Source organism: Falco naumanni, chromosome 7, assembly GCF_017639655.2.
Source record: "Falco naumanni isolate bFalNau1 chromosome 7, bFalNau1.pat, whole genome shotgun sequence".
Classification (NCBI taxonomy): Eukaryota; Metazoa; Chordata; class Aves; order Falconiformes; family Falconidae; genus Falco; species Falco naumanni.
Window position 1 is genome coordinate 22,497,970 of NC_054060.1, and position 16,793 is coordinate 22,514,762.

Below are 16,793 nucleotides of genomic sequence, written 5' to 3' on the forward strand. Positions count from 1 at the left end.
CACCTTCTAGTACCTGGAACAAAATGAGTCACTGACTTTCTCTGATTTGGTATTAATTAATCATGAGTTCCTATCTTTTAGGGTGGAGGAAGAGAAAGCAGAGATATGGGAGACTAAGAATCAATCTGGCCTTAGCGCATGTATTCAGGTCGCAAGTGAATGAATATTGCCACTTGGATCTTTGTGCTGAAACCACTTATTTGCCAGACTGGCATTAAGTGCAGGAAACTGGTCAATTAAGAGCAGCATTCATGTTAAACCTGCTCTTAAATTAACCTTTACTGTGAAAAGACTGTATGGCACTGACATAACACTGTACTTTTAAAAGGCATGTATACTAAATTGGTGCATCTATTTCTGTATCAAAAACCTACTTTTTGCATCTGGTAATTGCACGTGTTCACTTTGAATTAACTGAAAACATCTGCAAATGCAACAGCTTGTAGTATTAGGTTTTGGAGCTGTTTTTATTGACTAGAAACGTAAAAGTCTTAGAATTCATGGGAAGAATACAGGTTGAATAGAAATTTGCTGCAATGATTAGCTCATCAAGACACCTGATAATCTGAAAGAGATGTTGATGCACAGCTCGAGATACTATTTAGTAAAATAAGATACATGTAAGACTTCGAATGTTTTCTCATAGTTTTAAAAAAAACAACACTTTTTAACAGCCATTTAGAAAAGGATGGCTTTTAAAAACTAACTAAAAACCTGTCTCCTCATTGCAGAAAGGTAATTACTTAATACTGAAAATGTGCATGGTTTTGCTCTACTAGCTTTTTTAAAGGCTGGATACCATTCACATCTGTTAGTGTAGGATGGCTTACAGTTGCTTATATACCATGTGCCTTCTCTGTACTGAATGCTTTCAGTGTTTTGCAAAAGACTTGTCTTGTTTTGCATAGAAATCTCACTATAGAATACCAAATGCAGTTTCAAGACCAGATTAGAGGGAGGAAAACCCCATGCATTCCAGAAAAACAGCCAAACATAAGTAAGCAGCTTGATATTTTTATTTATCAACACATTACTCAAAACAGTAAAGGAACTAAAGCAATGTTGAAAGCAAATGAGCAGTTTTAAATCCGTCTGGCCTTTGCATCCCTTGCAGTTAGGGTAGCTGCAGTAATAAAGTATGCAAAATACATTCTTACAGTAGTTTCTGTCACCATATGCGCCACACAGCTGTAGTTGATGATTAATGAGGAAAAGGATGCAGCAAGTCCAAGGTTTTTATATTGTGACATCACCCAATTAACAATACACTGTTTAAAAGTAAAATTACAAAAATAGAGCTCAATTGTCTGCAAACTTCAAGGAAAAAATTGCACTTCAAATCATTTATTGAAAAAGATTCCAGCTCATTAATCACCAATAGCATGTAACTTGTACAAAAATCAATTTTAATTACATTGTTGTATTAACAGGCATTTCTGAACTGGTAAGGCTTTCAGGAAAATGGATCCAAAACCACCTGCTGAAGTGTTCAGTGTTGCTTCCTCCTAAATGAACAGCCTGCAAAGAAATCACATAGATATAGTCCTTAACATTTTAAGGCTGCCTTGGAAAATTGCCTGCTGAACGTAAGTAGGAGAACTGATGCAATAAATACAAATTTCATGTACCACAAGAGGTAAAGATGTAGCACTTCCGAGTCTTCTCCAACTTAGCCTTATTTGAAGATAAATCAGGACAGCTGTGCTGTTCTGGTAAGTTGTACTATTTCTTTTCTTCTAGATGCCTTTGAAAATGTCCGTCTACTGTAACACCCCTTAGTGATACAAACCCCAAACTGAAACAGCTCCTAGGAGTGTTGATACTTTTTTCAACTCCTGAACAGCTTTACTTCAGGTATTCCATCCTCATATATACTACATCCATACAGTAGAACATGGTCTAAACGCTCCTATATGTAATTTACATTATCTATTTACCTTTTATCCTTTAAACAAGACATGAATAAAATCTGGATTTGTTTTTTAATATTTTTTAAACCCTAAAGTGTTTCCAGTGTTTTTCACATACCCCAGACTTTAGATTGCATTTCAAGATATTGGTGCTATACCAGTTACCTATATGTAATTATCAGTGCTTATTGGTTCTCTTACACAAACCGAATTTTGATTTAGTAACATGGGCCAGGGAACTGCCTTATGGTACTAGTGTTTAATAACAAACAGGCAAGCCACCACTGAGTAGTAGTGGCACAGAATCACTCTAGCCTGGCAAAAGTACTCGTAACTCCTTTCATGGTGCTTTCTAATGCTCTAAACTTAGCTCAGAACATTAGAGAGAGGCAAAGGAAACCACAAAGTGAAGCACCTAAAATCACGTGTGTTTGAATGCCATGTCAATGCTATGGAGCTGCTTAGCTGCCTGGTATATCCGTTTAGCCATTTAAAAATGAGAATCTGAAATAAAACTTGCAGTTCGGGGCCCACTAACAATGTTTTTACTAGCCAACTCTAAGCAATTTACAAAATAATCATTCCAATTATCAGTTTTCAAAATCAAGGCTAAAATATCTGCAGTCTATACATACATAAATGCATTATTCAGGCTGCTGAACGCTGCCCCTTACCTTCTGTGAGCCTGGCTTTGCCCCCCGTAGGCTGACACAGGACAGTTGAGCACCCTACGCACAGAACTACTGTCTGAGCGTGGCTGAATACAGTGGTGATCTTGTAGCAACCTGCAAAACAGCATTATTTAACTTTCCATTGAGTATTTTTAGCATTTTTTTAATTGTATGTGTAATTGAATCAGATACTCTAAATACACTTGTCCAAAAATGGATCTGTTGCATTACACAAGCCTACCAAGTAAAACAAAGTGAAACATTGTTATTGTGGCATGAAGTACTTGCTTTTACTAACATGCATATGAAGGCAAGTTAGCTGAAACTGTTAGGACTCCCCCGATGAAAACCAACATGCCTTGAGGGCTGAGAAGCCCTGATTTGCCTGCAGTATGTCTCCTGCAGAAAAAGTCAAGGAGTTCCAGACTAGCCTTTCTCTGCTGAACGGGAGAACGCATCTAGCCAGAGAAATATTTTAACTTGTAACACTGGAACGTTGCTGTTGACAAAGTCTGGCAGCTGTGAATGTAAACACTGCTGTTCAAATCTGTTTGCTTCTCGTTTAATAATTGGTAGACGTAAGGAGCGTGCCTGGTGGCATTGTACAAAGCTAACGTCTTATTTAAACAAGGAGACTTGCACAGAATAACTTTGCTAATTCCAGATGCCAGAAGAGGCATCAGCAACACTTTTTCTACAGCTTCTAAATTCTATGACTTAAAAGAGTGAAATCACTCTCGTACATGGCTTAGACAAAGGGGTTTTCACTGCCTTCATTCTTTTCGCTGAGAAGAATTTTCAAATAGCCAAGAGGAATTTGGGGGAGAGAGAAAACTTGCAAAGGATTTAATCTAGATGTGGATATAGAAAACAGACAACTAGATAAAGGTGAGCATAGACTCCTTTTTCAGGATGTGTGGACCAGAAAGGTAAGACAGAATACATGCCATGGAGGAAGGTCCTCAGAAAGGTCTCCGACAAGAAGGCTGGTTGGTAGAGAGAACTCCTGTTAGAACAACAGATTTCTGCTTTGCCTAAATCACAGATAGTAACTACACAAATATTTGTTTGCAAAAAAACTACCAGCAGCTAAAATCTAACCATAGGAAACGTGTTCCCTCCGGTGAATATGAGCTTCCACACTGATGAAGTTTTACCTTTGTGGATCTGGCAGGGAAAGGAACCCAATCCATTTCCGTAACCGGGCAGCAACTTCCAGCAACACTGAGGGATGCACGAGGCCCTCTGTTTCGGTGCTTCGTGCTTAGGACTCTGTCATTATCGAAGCTCTCCTGCTTTGCTCTATATATCCCTTAAACTCCATAACCAATCAATGCAACAATAATGAAGATAACCAATGACCTGTGGGCCCCTGTTGACATTAATTGTATCATAGTATAGGCATGCATGTACGCTGGTTTGAAGACAGTTAACAAAAAGAAAGTAAAATCAGTGCCTTGGCTGTTGACCACGTATTTTTTAAAAGTAACCATGCTTTGCTTTCAAACAGTTTTAATGAATTTACCTCCCTTTTAGATGGAAAACAAAGTCCTAGAGTTTCTTAGAAATCGAAGCTGCTAAGAAATAATAAGAAAACCTGAACACTGCAACAATTCCTTGCTTCTAGTCAGGGTGATTGCTCTTGTGTGCCCATGCGTGTTCCCCTGCTGTGATGCTGTCCTGCAGCAGTTTCTGCGAAATCAGGTACCACAGATCACAGCTCCTGTGCCTTGACACGGTGTGGCCGTGCTGGTCAAAGCAGCCGGTCAGTGCTAGAGCATGTTCCTGCAATCGTGCTAGAAAAATCCCGTGTTGCAGTTTACGAGAGAAGTTGGTTATACAGAGGTTTCTGAGCCAAAGTAATGAAACTCTGTGAAACGCAGACACGGGCACCACCTTAATGCAACCCCGGTGCATTCTTTGCAGGTGTCAGCTTGACTTCTTGTCAGCAGTGTGCGCAGGTGGCAGGCGGGGGTGTGGGGTGTGGGGGGGGTGTTGCTTCCGATTGAACCTGTGTATGTCCTTGTGAAAGGTTTTTTCTGGGCGCTTTTCCTGAATCAGTTTCCAAAAGGAAGGAAACAGTGTTGTCTTCCATGTGAGACATGCCATGGATGCTCTACAGCATCAGCGGCATCTCCCTCCTCGCACAGGCCAGGCTGGGGGAGGGGGGGGGGGGTCCCTATTTCCCAGGATTTCGTAAAGGCGGGGGAGGGGGGTGGTAAAAAATCTCATGCCAGACCTCCAGAACAGAAAATAAAAAGCCGATTGTTTAGATTAACTTTTGGAAAAGGTTGAAAACACTTTGTTAACAAAAAATAAATTAAAAAATCAGAGCTTTGATGAGGGTAACGCATACCGATGGGGTGACCCGCCGGCGGGATGGACGCGCGCCGGTACCTACCCGGACATTTCACATCCATGAAGTAGGAGTTCGGGCTCTGCACCAGGCGCTTCTTCTTGTGCTTCTTCCTCTCGTCCTCCAAGGAGGGGTGCGCCAGGTCCGTGGCCAGCTGCGGGGGCAAGAGGCGCAACACAACGCGTGTGAGGCGGCGGCTGCTGCTGCTGCCGCCGCTGCTCCCCTCCCCCGCTCCCCTCCCCCGCCCCGCGGGGGCCGATGGCAGGTGCCTGCCGGCAGCGAGCCCCGATACCGCGCCGAGCAGCCCGGCCGCCGCTCGTAAACAACTCACCGGCATGGCCGCCTCCGCGCTGCGCCACGCCGCCCAGCCCCCGCCCCCGCCCCGCCGCGCGCTGCACCGCCCCGCCCCGCCCGCGCTGCACTGCCCGCCCCGCCCCGCCCCGCCCCGCGCTGCACTGCCCGCCCCGCCCCGCCCCGCCCCGCACTGCACCGCCCCGGCCCGCTCCGCCCCGCGCTGCCCCGCCCCGCCCCACCGGGGGCTGCGCCGCCTGCCGGGCCACGGGCCGCCCGTGGGCGCTGGGAGCTGGGCGGCCGCAGGGGCGTCGCGCCCGGCTCGGGCACGGACCGGCGCCGGTGGGGTGAAGGGGCCGGGATCCGCCCCGCGGCCGCTGCGGGCGGCGCCGGTGCCGGCAGGGCCGCAGCCCTTCCCCAAGCGCTGCCGCTTGCCCGCGCCGCGGCGCCGGGCGGGCCGCCCCGGGGAACCGGTGGGGGCTGCGGGTCCCGCGCCCACCGCGGCGGGAGGGGTTAGTCACCGCCCCGCGAGCCGGGCGGGGCAGCGCGGGCAGTGGCGGGAGTGGGACAAACACCTCTCATCAAACACCGCCCGCTCTGCTTGAGCGACGGGGTGCGCGGGTCGCTCCGTAATTAAACTGTCACAAGCGCAGCCCCTGCGGGTCCCTGTTGTCACGTAGCCGGGCCCGGGACGCGGGGCGGTGTGATGCGCCGGGAGGCCACCAGGGGGCACAGCAGCCCGTGGGAACCGCGGTGTGTGGTGTCCCCGGTGTGCGGTGTACCGGCCTGCGGCGTGTCCCCCGTGTGCAGCGTGTCCCGGTGTGCGGCGTGTCCCGGGTGTGTGCTGACCCGGCCTGCGACATGTTCCCCCGTGCAGTGTGTCCCTGCGTGCAGCATGTCCCCGCGTGTCATGTCCCCGCATGCGGTGTGTCCCCACGTGCGGCATGTCCCCCTGTGTGCAGCGTGTCCCAGCATGCAGCGTGTCCTGGCATGTGGCGTGTCCCCACATGCGGTGTGTCCTGGCATACGGTGTGTCCCCCTGCATGTGGCATGTCCCCGGCGTGTGGTGTCCTGGCCTGAGGCATGTCCCCACATGTGGCGTGTCCCCACGTGCAGCGTGTCCCCACGTGCGGTGTGTGTCCCGGCGTGCAGCATGTTCCCGGTGTGCAGTGTCCCAGCCTGCAGCGTGTGTCCCCCCCATGTGCAGCATGTCCCCATGTGCAGCATGCCCCGGTGTGCGGCGTGTCCCAGGTGTGTGGTGAACTGGCCTGCAATATGTCCCTGTGTGCAGCATGTCCCCATGTGCAGCGTGTCCCAGTGTGCATTATGTCCCCGCGTGTGGTGTGTCCCTGCGTACGGTGTGACCTAGTGTGCGGTGTGTCCCTACATGCGGCATGTCCCCCTGCGTGCAGCGTGTCCCAGCATCCAGCGTGTCCCAGCGTGTGGTGTGTCCCCTCACGTGTGGCATGTCTCCACATGGGGCGTGTCCCCGGTGTGTGGTGACCCAGCATGCAGCGTGTCCCCACGTGCAGCGTGTCCCAGTGTGCAGGGTGTCCTCACATGTGGCGTGTCCCCACATGCAGTGTGTCCCAGGGTGCGGCATGTCCCCACGTGTGGCATGTCCCCATGTGTGCAGCGTGTCCCAGCATCCAGAGTGTCCTGGTATGTGGTGTGTCCCCCTGTGTGCGGCGTGTCCCCCCAGTGCAGCATGTCCCTGCATGCAGTGTGTCCTGGCGCGCGGTGTCCCCCCCATGTATGGCAAGTCCCCAGATGTGGTGTGCCCCCAGAGTGTGGTGTTCTGGCCTGCGGCGTGTCCCCACGTGCAGTGTGTCCCCACGTGTGGTGTGTCCCCACGTGCAGCATGTCCCCACATGTGGCATGTCCCAGTGTGTGGTGTGTCCCTGGTGTGTGGTGACCCGGCCTGCGGTGTGTCCCCACGTGCAGTGTGTCCCAGTGTGCAGTGTGTCCCCGCATGTGGTGTGTCCTGGTATGCAGCATGTTCCTGCATGTGGCGTGTCCCTGCATGCGGTGTGTCCCAGTGTGTGGCGTGTGCCCATGTGCAGCATGTCCCCCTGTGTTCAGCGTGTCCCAGCATCCAGCGTGTCCTGGCATGTGGAGTGTCCCTGTGTGTGGCATGTCCCCAGTGTGTGGTGTCCCAGCCTGTGGTATGTGCCCACATGTGGCATGTCGCTGTGTGTCCTGCCTGACGCACACCAACGCCCCGAGCAAACTCTGTCGGGTTTGCTGTGAGCACACTGGGGCTGTGAGCCCCGCAGCGGCGCATCTGCCGACAGCGGCACCCTCGGCACCGGGGTGGCCCCGGGGCAGGGACCCCACACAGCTCCCACCCGAACCCTGCGTTATCCTGCGGGAATGGGCCCGCGCTCTGCAAGGCTCCGTGCCGTTACACCGGGTTCCCTCTTCTTGCCTTAACAACATCATCCCGTAACACCGTAACGCTCTGTTAGCGTTCGTTCCTGATGCGCTGGGTGGTGCTGACCTGCAGAGGTATTCTGGAAGCATTTCTTCTGTGTCACTGGAAGCGTTTCTCCTTGTCTCACTGGGTGTTTCTCCTTGTCTCACTGCAAGTGTTTCTCCTTGTCTCACTGGGTGTTTCTCCTTGTCTCACTGCAAGTGTTTCTCCTTGTCTCACTGGAAGCGTTTCTCCTCGTGTCACTGGAAGCGTTTCTCCTCGTGTCACTGGCAGTGTTTCTCCTTGTCTCACTGGAAGCATTTCTCCTTGTGTCACAGGGAGTTTAACATGGACGACCCTGACCCACATTTCCCCTGCCCGCGGCCCGTGGCGCTGGGGACACAGGCCATTAGCAGCACAGGCAGCCCGAGCCTCAGCTGCTCCTACGGCCTTTCAGCCTTCTTCAACGGCACGTTACTTACCTGCGAGCAGATGGGAAAGGGGAGAAACTGTGAAGCCCGTTGGTTAACAATCTGAAGGAGAATCGTGTCTGTCTTTAAGAAAATACCTTCACAATGTACAAATCACCACCGGCAAACCCCCAGGACTCCCGAAGTGCTGCCCTCCTTCACCGCTTCCCCCTGGCCTTCCCTGCCTCAATGTCTCCCCTGCGAGGAGCCTGGGGTGCTTGAGGAAGACTTTACAGTCACAATTTATGTGAAAAATCGGTTCCTGTGGAAGGAGGGGCAGACAGGGTGATCTGAAAACAGGGTGTGTTTTGGACACATCCCTCTGGTTCTCTATTTTGGTTTTACTTGGAGGTTCATTTCCTTTTCATAACTCCTTTAGTCCAGCGACCTGCTGAGCGACTCAGTTCTACGCATTACCTTCAGTCTCACAACCGAAGCGTTTTTGGAAGCATACTCCTTAGAAAACAGAAACGCAGCACTGAGTCTACGTGGCGAGTTAACAGGGAGAGAAACGCAGTCGGTACCACCATGGCCTACAGAGACCGAGAGATTTGGGTCCGAGGGAAGGACTTCCCCTTCCCAGCCTTCTCCCAGCAAACGGGCTTCGGTCTCATTTCAGAGAAAGGAACAGGAAACATTATCTAAAGGATGACAGAACCTTTCCAAAAGCTCAGCCCAAGATGTTTAAAACCAACGTAGTGACTGTTGGGTTTTTTCTGCGTGGTGAGTGGCAGCCTCTTGCCGTTTGAAGGCCGGATCTGTCCCCGGTGGCAGGCCCTGCGGTGGGTGGTCTCCTGCTGGGCTGGGACAGCCAGCGAGCCTCCCCTGTGACCAGGGAGGTGGCGGCAGGGTACCCTGACACCCGGTGCCCCCCGTCCTGCTCCATCGGTGCCTCTCTGCGGCCGAGTCTGGGTGCATCCTTATGATTTGCTATCTGATGTTGCCGAGAATACAGGCTTTTGCAGGGGGGGTTGCTATAAAACCTTGTTCAAACTGACGGTGGTCACTGCGGAAGTGAGTGTTGGCTGGTTTTCAGAAAACAATTTCACCCTATAATAATGGTTCGTCCGGCGTGCCAGGACATGGCTGGGTGTCTGCAGCACTGCAGTAAAGCTGTCCGGCTTTCTGCACACCACCGGCTCCAAGCTGCACTCAGAATTAGTAGGTTCACTTCCAGCGGTATGTTTGACCTGGAGTGCAGTCTGCCTGGGGTTTTACCTGTACTGGAGAATTAAGTATTACAGTTGTAATTGATTATAAATTAATGGCGTAAACCATGGCATGCAGTCATTTGGTTTAAATATGCTTACGCAGAGATACTTTAGGTTAGCCCAGGAACTTGAAGAGGGTCCACTTTTACCGCTAGTGTAATAGCAAACTTGGAAATTAACGGCTCTTACAGATAAGGCTCTTACAGTGCTTTTCCTTTCTGGAATTGAACTGTACATACTTAAGTCTCTTCCCCGCCACCCCCCCCCGCCCCTGCCCAATACTGTCTTGATTTAACCACTTCTACATAAAGTTCTGCAATATATACAAATGCATACATTGAGATCACTGAAGGACTGTTCTTTGTAAAGACCAAAAAAAAAAATAATCAAACCTATGCATTCATCTTCTTAAAACCAGGCCCAGAACATATTGGCGTATCGAATGCAGCAGAACGAGCATAGAAGTATCTACCTGCAGTGAAAGACATATTGACTGGAACTAGGGAGTAAGTGACATTTTTTTTTAGAGGAGCGTCACACGATGGTCATCAAACAGCAATAAATTGCAGGGGCATTTGCCAAAACCAGAGTTGCTAAAGATATGTGTCAAAAATATTATCATATTAGCTAGCAGAGTCCAAAAGCTAAGGAGCAAAGCTCATGTTAATAATTTGTGGTTAGGTGCCATTCAGGGCAAGACTGCCTCGTTAGATTATCTTTTGTAGGGCTTGGACCTGTGGATTCCAATTAGTGCCAAAGTAACAGGATCCTGGTTCTATCGATATGTTTTAAATGCAATCTTTTTTCTGAAACCTTGTACTTAATTTCATATGTAGAATTTCCTACAATTTCACATGCATTGAACAGAAGAGTTTGATTGAAGATAGAATTTCACACAGTTCTCTTTTCACTTAACCAGTCTCGCCTTTGAACTGAGTGGGGAAAGGGATTTTTGAAAGCTGAAGTAATGGTGTCTATCATTTGAGAAAGTGAAAATGAGAGTGGGAATGAAGTAGCAATGTAATCTGTTTTTTTTTTTTTGTAAAAATGTAGGTGTTGGTAAACTAATCACAAGGGTTTTTAATGTGTTTGTAAAGATTGTTGAACTTATTGCGTGTGAATAGAGGGAGTGATTGCATTTTGCTATTCCTATTTAGTGCCTTTCTTAAATGAAGTGCTTTGTTGGATGTACATTACATACACCTCGGTGACTAACGGAATCCTGACATATCTTGGTTGGGACAGCATCTGTGTACTGGATGACCTTCAGCTGTAGTATTCAGGCAGAACTGTTAGGGCAGTCACTCAGGGGTTGTAAACAGTTTTATGTTTTTTTGAAATGTACAAATGGGCATCACTCTGTTATGGTGCTACCTGCCTTTCTATAGTGACGCAAGGTAAACTGTAATGTCAAACATCTTTTATTTCCTAAACATTCAGTGTTTCCTCTCAGTGGTTCTCCCGTGTCAGAAAAAATTGAAATATTTAATTGCAGTTGATCTATTTGACTGCAATGCAATACAAAACAAATGCTGCCTTTTCCAATTCAGTGCAATAACAAAGACTGGGCTTCAAAGTATCTTCATGGAACAGGTGTCACAGTGGCTTCGTTATTGAGCCTCAGCAGCCTCGGTAGTACTCCTCAAGGTTTTACCAACAGATTGCAAGGTATACAATTGTACAAGTGCAGGTTTTACACATTCTAGAAAATCAAAAATATGTGACTTTTAATTTTTATATCTTGTTTTTAAAGTTCATAGTGAAGTAAACATCTGTCCCTTGGATCTGGCAAACTGGTGCTTTTCCAAATCAGAACAGAACGCAATATTGCAAAGCACCAGTGTAATTGAAGAGGGAAGTAATTTGCATTATTTTTCTGTAAAACTACTCTTGAGTAACAGATGGCAATCGCAAACATATTGCTCCAGGGACATATGGAAGTCTATTTGTTCCATAAAACTCAAGAGTGAATATTAACCCCCGAATTACTCTCGTCAGTGCTGAAATACGATTGTGTAGTAATCTTCAGTATGGCCATGATTACAGTACATGGCAACTCCCACCTCTGAAAATACAGATACAGGGAAATGTTTCAGAGATTAGTTTTTCATTTGCAATTTTCTATAGTCTGATTATTCATGCTAGTCTGAAATCATTAAACAATTTGGTTTGACTGCTTCGGTGCCAGGTTGCCATTATCTTTTACAAACTTAAATCTCCTAATTAGTGATTGTAACAACCCATCTTAACATCTAAACAGCCCAACTGCTAATTCTGCAGTACAAAAGCAGCCACATTTCCAGATTCAACCCTGAACTGGGCAGAGGTCTCCAGGTGTGTAAAAAAAAAATAAATTGGCAATTCCCCCCTTCTTGTTTTGCTGCCTTTATTGTGCTTTGTCAGATGATGGATACCCTGGTCTCCCAGAGGTCTCAGTCAAACAAACAATTAAATTTTTACTTTAATCACAACACAGCACCTATGATATAAAATTAGATTTTGGTACAAATAGCTAGCAGTTAGATAAGCACTCGTGGTGAGCTCTTACGAATTCACCTTGTACAGAGATTTACATCAGACCTGGCATCGGCTTATTGATGGTTTGTTACATATTGGCCAGGAGCACCACTAAACTGAGACCCTTAATGAGGAAGATTTGGAATCTTTGGAAATTAACTAGAAGCAACACAGCTTTTGCTTTTTCCTGGTTTATAATGGCCGAAGGTGTTTGTTTGTCGTGATCCCTCAGGATACTTCGCACAAATACAGCAGTAGCCAGGCTAGTTTAGCCCCATTTCACCCCGTCAAAGCGTAGGTTAATGTCATGGAGTGGTTTTTTTGGTGTGCTTAGAGTACGGAGGCTAACCACGTGTGGCAGAGCTTTAGTATTCAAAGTTAATTTTGTTTGATTCCGTATAGAACTCGGTGTGTCTATTTGCCAAATTAACTGCAAATAAACCCCAAGAAAGGACCTGTTACAATTTTGGGCTGCGCTATAACCAAGGGATTTGGCTGCAGGTGGGAGACACCAGCCGGTCTCCCTGGGCTGCTGCTGGGGGGTCAAATCATGTTTGCACCCCTGATCCTGCTCAGAGGGTGCTTGGACCCCTGGGGCTATGGCGGGGCCCCTGAGGCTGCAGGGCGCAGGCGATGGGCAGGAGGGGGCCTGGCCGCGGGTGCCGCAGGGCTGTCCCTGTCCCTGTCCCCGCACCGGCCCCGGGGGGCTGGGGAAGGGAGGTGGCGGTTCAGCCCTGCAGGATGGCAGTCCCTTGGTCCCTTCGGGAATGGCTGGCGGGAAACGGCTGTTTTCCTTTGTTTTCCGAAGAGGTGGGCGAGAACTGCTGGAGCCATTTACAGAGATTTCTGTTTTTAGCTTGTCTAAAGGCTACAGTTTTGAAATTAAATTAAAGCAATAGCTCTTCACTGTCACCGCGGAGCGTTTCAGTAATGCTGTTTATTTTTATAGCGCCTCATGACACCCCATGGGGAACACGGAGTAACGGAGCTGTATGGAGGCGGCCGCGCCAGGAGGCCATTGTCATCATCAGCGGGAGGGGACAGGGGCGCTGGCGGCAGCGCTGTGCGGCAGCCACGTGTCGCTCTGCAGCACCCATGGCTTTAGCGCTGCTCTCGACGGCGTGGAAGTCATTCCTCTGGTGGGCACAGGTCTGTCCCTCGCTCGCCAGGCCCACACGTGAGGCCACACGCGGTCACGTTCCACCTGTGCCTGCTGGTGACCCGCAGCCTCGCGGCGTCGCTCGCGCTGGTAAAGACGCACGCGGCCGTTTACAGTCGGAGCTGCATCCCCCAGCACCCTGGACCCAGCGCCGCGCAGGACGAGGCCATGCGGCTGCTGGGGGACAGCGGCTGCCGCCCGAGGGGGTCAGTGTCCCCCCGCCGTGTCCCGGCCCCGCGGCCCCTGGAGCGCCGGGGACGTGCGGGGTCAGGCCCCGCGGCCCCTGCGGGTTTCAGGGCCGCGCCGCAACGATCGCATCTGCGGCCGCACGGAGGGGAGGGGGTAGGCAGGCGCGGGGCGGCGGGGCTGCCCGTGCGGGGCTGGCGGGGCTGCCCGACCCGTGCGGGGCTCCCGGGGCCGCTCTCCCGGGGCCGGCTGGCAGTGCGGAGCTCCCGGGGCGGGCCGACCCGTGCGGAGCTCCCAGGACCGCTCTCCCGGGGTGGGCTGCCCGTGCGGGGCTCAAGGGCGAGCTGGCAGCGGGGGCTCCTGGGGCCGCTCTCCCAGTGCGGGGCTGGCAGTGCGGGGCTCCCGGGGCGGCGCTGCCCGTTCGGGCTCCCGGCCGCCTACAGCTCCCGTCGGGCCGCGGGGCGGGGCGCGCCGGCTGCCGTGCGTGGGCGCTGGGCGGGGCCTGCCCGCCCCCCGGCCGCCCCCCCTGCTGCGGCGGCGAGCCCCAGGCCGAGGGAAGATGGCGAAGACCTACGACTATCTGTTCAAGCTGCTGCTGATCGGGGACTCGGGTGTGGGCAAGACCTGCCTGCTCTTCCGCTTCAGCGAGGACGCCTTCAACACCACCTTCATCTCCACCATCGGTGAGGCGCCGCGGCGGCCGCCGCCCTGCGGCCCGGGGGGGGTTCCTGGCCGGGGCCCTCCGGCCGGGCCGGGGCCGCGCCTGGCGGCAGCGGGCGGGAGCCCTACCGGCGCCCAGCCGGAGCCCTGCCGCCGTTGCGCGGGCCCCGCGGGGAGCGGCCGCCCCGCTCCTGGTGTCGGCGGCGGGGCCCGGTGCGGGCAGGCCGCGCGGGGAAGGGTTCGCCCCGCGGCGGCGGGGCCGGGCGGCAGCAGCGGGGCCGGCGGGGCGCGGCCGGGAGCGGCCCGCGGCGGTCGGGGCCGGGGCCGCGGCGGTGCGTGGCCCTCCCGCTGTCTCGCCGGCCCCTCCGTGCGCGGGGCCGGGAGCGGGCCGGGCCGCTGGATGGAGAACGGCGGCTCCCGCGGGGCTGCGCGGCGGCGGTGCCCGGCGGCCCCGGGCTGGAGCTCTGCGGGTGGCCGCTCGCCCCGGCGCCTGTGCCCGTGGCCGGGGGGCTGGCCCGGCCCTCCCGGGCAGCGGCTTCTTCGCCCCGGGGCGGAGGGGCCGCTCGGCAGCACTCGGGCCCGGCGACACCGGGGAGGCGGCCCGGGGCGTCCCGCGGCTCCGCCAGCCGCTCCGGGGGGGCCGGGGGTGTCGCGCACCCCAGCGTGCCGCCGCCCGCGGCGCTGTCAGAAACGCCGCCTTGGAGCGGCGGCGCGGGGCGCGGTGCTGGGCACAGGGTTTGGTGCTGGGCGCTGTGCTGGGCGCTGTGCTGGGCTCCGCGGGGGCCTCATTTCCCAGACCTGCATTCCCAGTTCTGCACTGGGACGTGTTGGACTGGGAGGCCAGCCAGCCGGGGCATGGGGGCTGTGGCCGGGGCTGGGGGGGGGGCCCGCAGCGGTGCTGCTTGGAGAGGGGACAGCAGTAAGGCTGGCTTGGAAGGGCAGTGCCAAGGGAGTGAGCGGAGCCTTCTCTGGAAGGGGCCGGGTGTGAGGGTGTGGTGGGCGAGGTGTGACCCAGCCGCCCTGCTGTGCTGGGCGCAGGCGGGAATTGCGGGTTTGTCCAGGTGGCTGCGGCCGGGGGGCTCGCGCTGTGGGAGTGGGGTCACTGCAGCTCAGAACTGCCTTCCCGAAGTCTGAACCGGCGCGTTCCTTTCCCCCTGCAACCCCCTTCAGAGATGCTGTATCGGTAACACCGGCTCATCGAGGCCTGAGCAGCATTTTACCTAAAAAGGTCAATTTTGCTGCATCTCTGGTAAAGGCTTCATAAACATTAATAATTCCTGTATAGTTTTTAAAAAAAACCCAACCACAGAAACCCACCCTACGTTGGGACCATGCCAAATATAAAATACTTCTTTATGCTCCTAGAAAGATAGCTAACGTCAATGGGTGCGCCCGTCTTCCAGCCATTTTCTTGATGTTTCTTGAACTGCTTAGCCGCTTGGTACTTCTTTTACTCGGTCACTTTGAAGGCTGGGGGATTATGGATGTGGTGCTGTTTTTTCTTACCTTATTCAGCAAATGTTGCATTTGCTCTCACTCCTTTCTTTTATACTTGCTTTCACAAGGGTCTTGTTTTCAACGCTCTTCAGCTTGAAGAAACTTACTACTAATAACTGAGGCGTAATTCTGGTTTTATAGGTTGTATTCATGATTGCACAGTTATGTTTCCCTCCTTGTAATTTTTTCCGTCCAGTCCCTTTTATTTATTTATTTTTTTTGCAAAGGACCTACAAGCAGGAAAGTTGACAATGCAGGGAAAAGTGAAACTGTTCATAAAGTGCTGATGTATGCTTAAATAAAAAGGCTTGGGCTTTGGTGTTGTTTTTCTTTTTTTTCAGGCTTCCTCATGGATTGCTTGTATTACTTCTAGGTCAATCACGTAGATTGAATCTGTTTGTTTTTGATGCACTCGCTTTATGAGTGCGTGGTGGTCGGTTTTACAATCATAACTAATATATCTAATGAGCTTAGGAGCATTCCACTCTTAACAGTTCTGATTTTTTTTTTTTTTTTTTTGCTTGACTGATAAAGCATAGCCAGCCACGGCGTGGAGGGAGCCGCAGGGATGCAGTGCTTTTCCCAAACAGGCCCTCCTGCTTGTTGAAGTTTTAAGGTCTCCAGATTAGCATCCCTAACCAAACACACTGAACCTTCCTGAAGTATAAGCTGCCAGGCTGGTTTGTTTGTATGTTCTCCAAAAAGTGGGATCTGCAATGTGATGGTACTTACTGTTACAGTGTCTGTCAGTTCACAAAGATTTTAATTAGTGCACGCGATATTATGTGCCCATAGTGATGCCCTAGTTCTCCTCTGGTCCGTCTCTCTCCTAACGAGATTGGAGTTGGTTTAGCTTGAAGTCTGAGAAGGCATGTGCTTGAGGTGTGTGAATGTCAAATGTTATTGTTTAATCTTACATACATAAATGCTATTTGTGAATGAGGGCAGTCGTTTAGAGGTTTTTCTTAACTATATGAGGTTAAACTTTAAACTGTTTTAACTTCTTTTCTTAGAGTCTACATCCAGAAATTAAAGCAAACTTTGTTGCTGTGATGAAAGGGCCCACATGCTGTCTAAGCACCAGATACCTTTCTTATAATTCCCTATTTCTGTTGTTTAGTAGTTTAACCGGGGTTAAACCATGACACTTCAGTTACTAGAGTGATGGACACACTTTCCAAAAGGAAAAAAAAGGAAGTAGGGGGGGATGTGGAAATACTGCTTTACTATAAAATATTTGTTTTACTTGGCCTCAATGTTCGTATCATAGAAACGAGTCAATAACGAATTGTAGTTACTTGGTCATCTTGCACGGCATGCTTCTGCCATGCTTTGCAGGTTCCCTTCTCTTTTACTGTTATGCAAAACGCTCCTGTGATGCTACAGCCTTGTGGATTGCTCCAAGGTCTGTGAACGGTCCCTTGCTGTTTCTCCTGGAGGCTTTGGTCATGC

General features: G+C 51.4%; 2 protein-coding genes across 4 annotated transcripts in view; one reads left to right on the forward strand and one right to left on the reverse strand.

Annotated features, from left to right (window-relative positions):
• Positions 1 to 998: 998 nt before the first annotated feature.
• RPS27L (ribosomal protein S27 like) lies at positions 999 to 5,323 on the reverse strand. The gene is made up of 4 exons (XM_040601574.1): positions 5,269 to 5,323; positions 4,983 to 5,091; positions 2,585 to 2,695; positions 999 to 1,518 (listed from the first exon to the last, which is right to left on the reverse strand). The coding sequence occupies exons 1-4, from the start codon at positions 5,272 to 5,274 to the stop codon at positions 1,490 to 1,492; spliced, it is 255 nt and encodes an 84-aa protein (XP_040457508.1). The 5' UTR covers positions 5,275 to 5,323; the 3' UTR covers positions 999 to 1,489.
• Positions 5,324 to 13,687: 8,364 nt separating this feature from the next.
• Positions 13,688 to 16,793, forward strand: part of RAB8B (RAB8B, member RAS oncogene family) — a 30,426-nt gene continuing 27,320 nt past the window's right edge. The window contains exon 1 of one of the 3 annotated variants that reach the window (XM_040601573.1): positions 13,688 to 13,867. In XM_040601573.1, the coding sequence (XP_040457507.1) occupies positions 13,744 to 13,867 (124 nt within the window). In that variant the 5' untranslated portion in view covers positions 13,688 to 13,743. The remainder of the gene's footprint in view (positions 13,868 to 16,793) is intronic. The other 2 variants (XM_040601572.1, XM_040601571.1) reach the window with 2 other exon arrangements.

Bases quoted from the DNA above. Each gene is read 5' to 3' on its own strand.
- RPS27L (XM_040601574.1), bottom strand. The intron at 2,696-4,982 runs GTAGGTACCGGC...GCTGTTTTGCAG, and splicing joins CATGGATGTGAAATGTCCGG to GTTGCTACAAGATCACCACT. The intron at 1,519-2,584 runs GTAAGGGGCAGC...ATTTCTTTGCAG, and splicing joins CAAAGCCAGGCTCACAGAAG to GCTGTTCATTTAGGAGGAAG.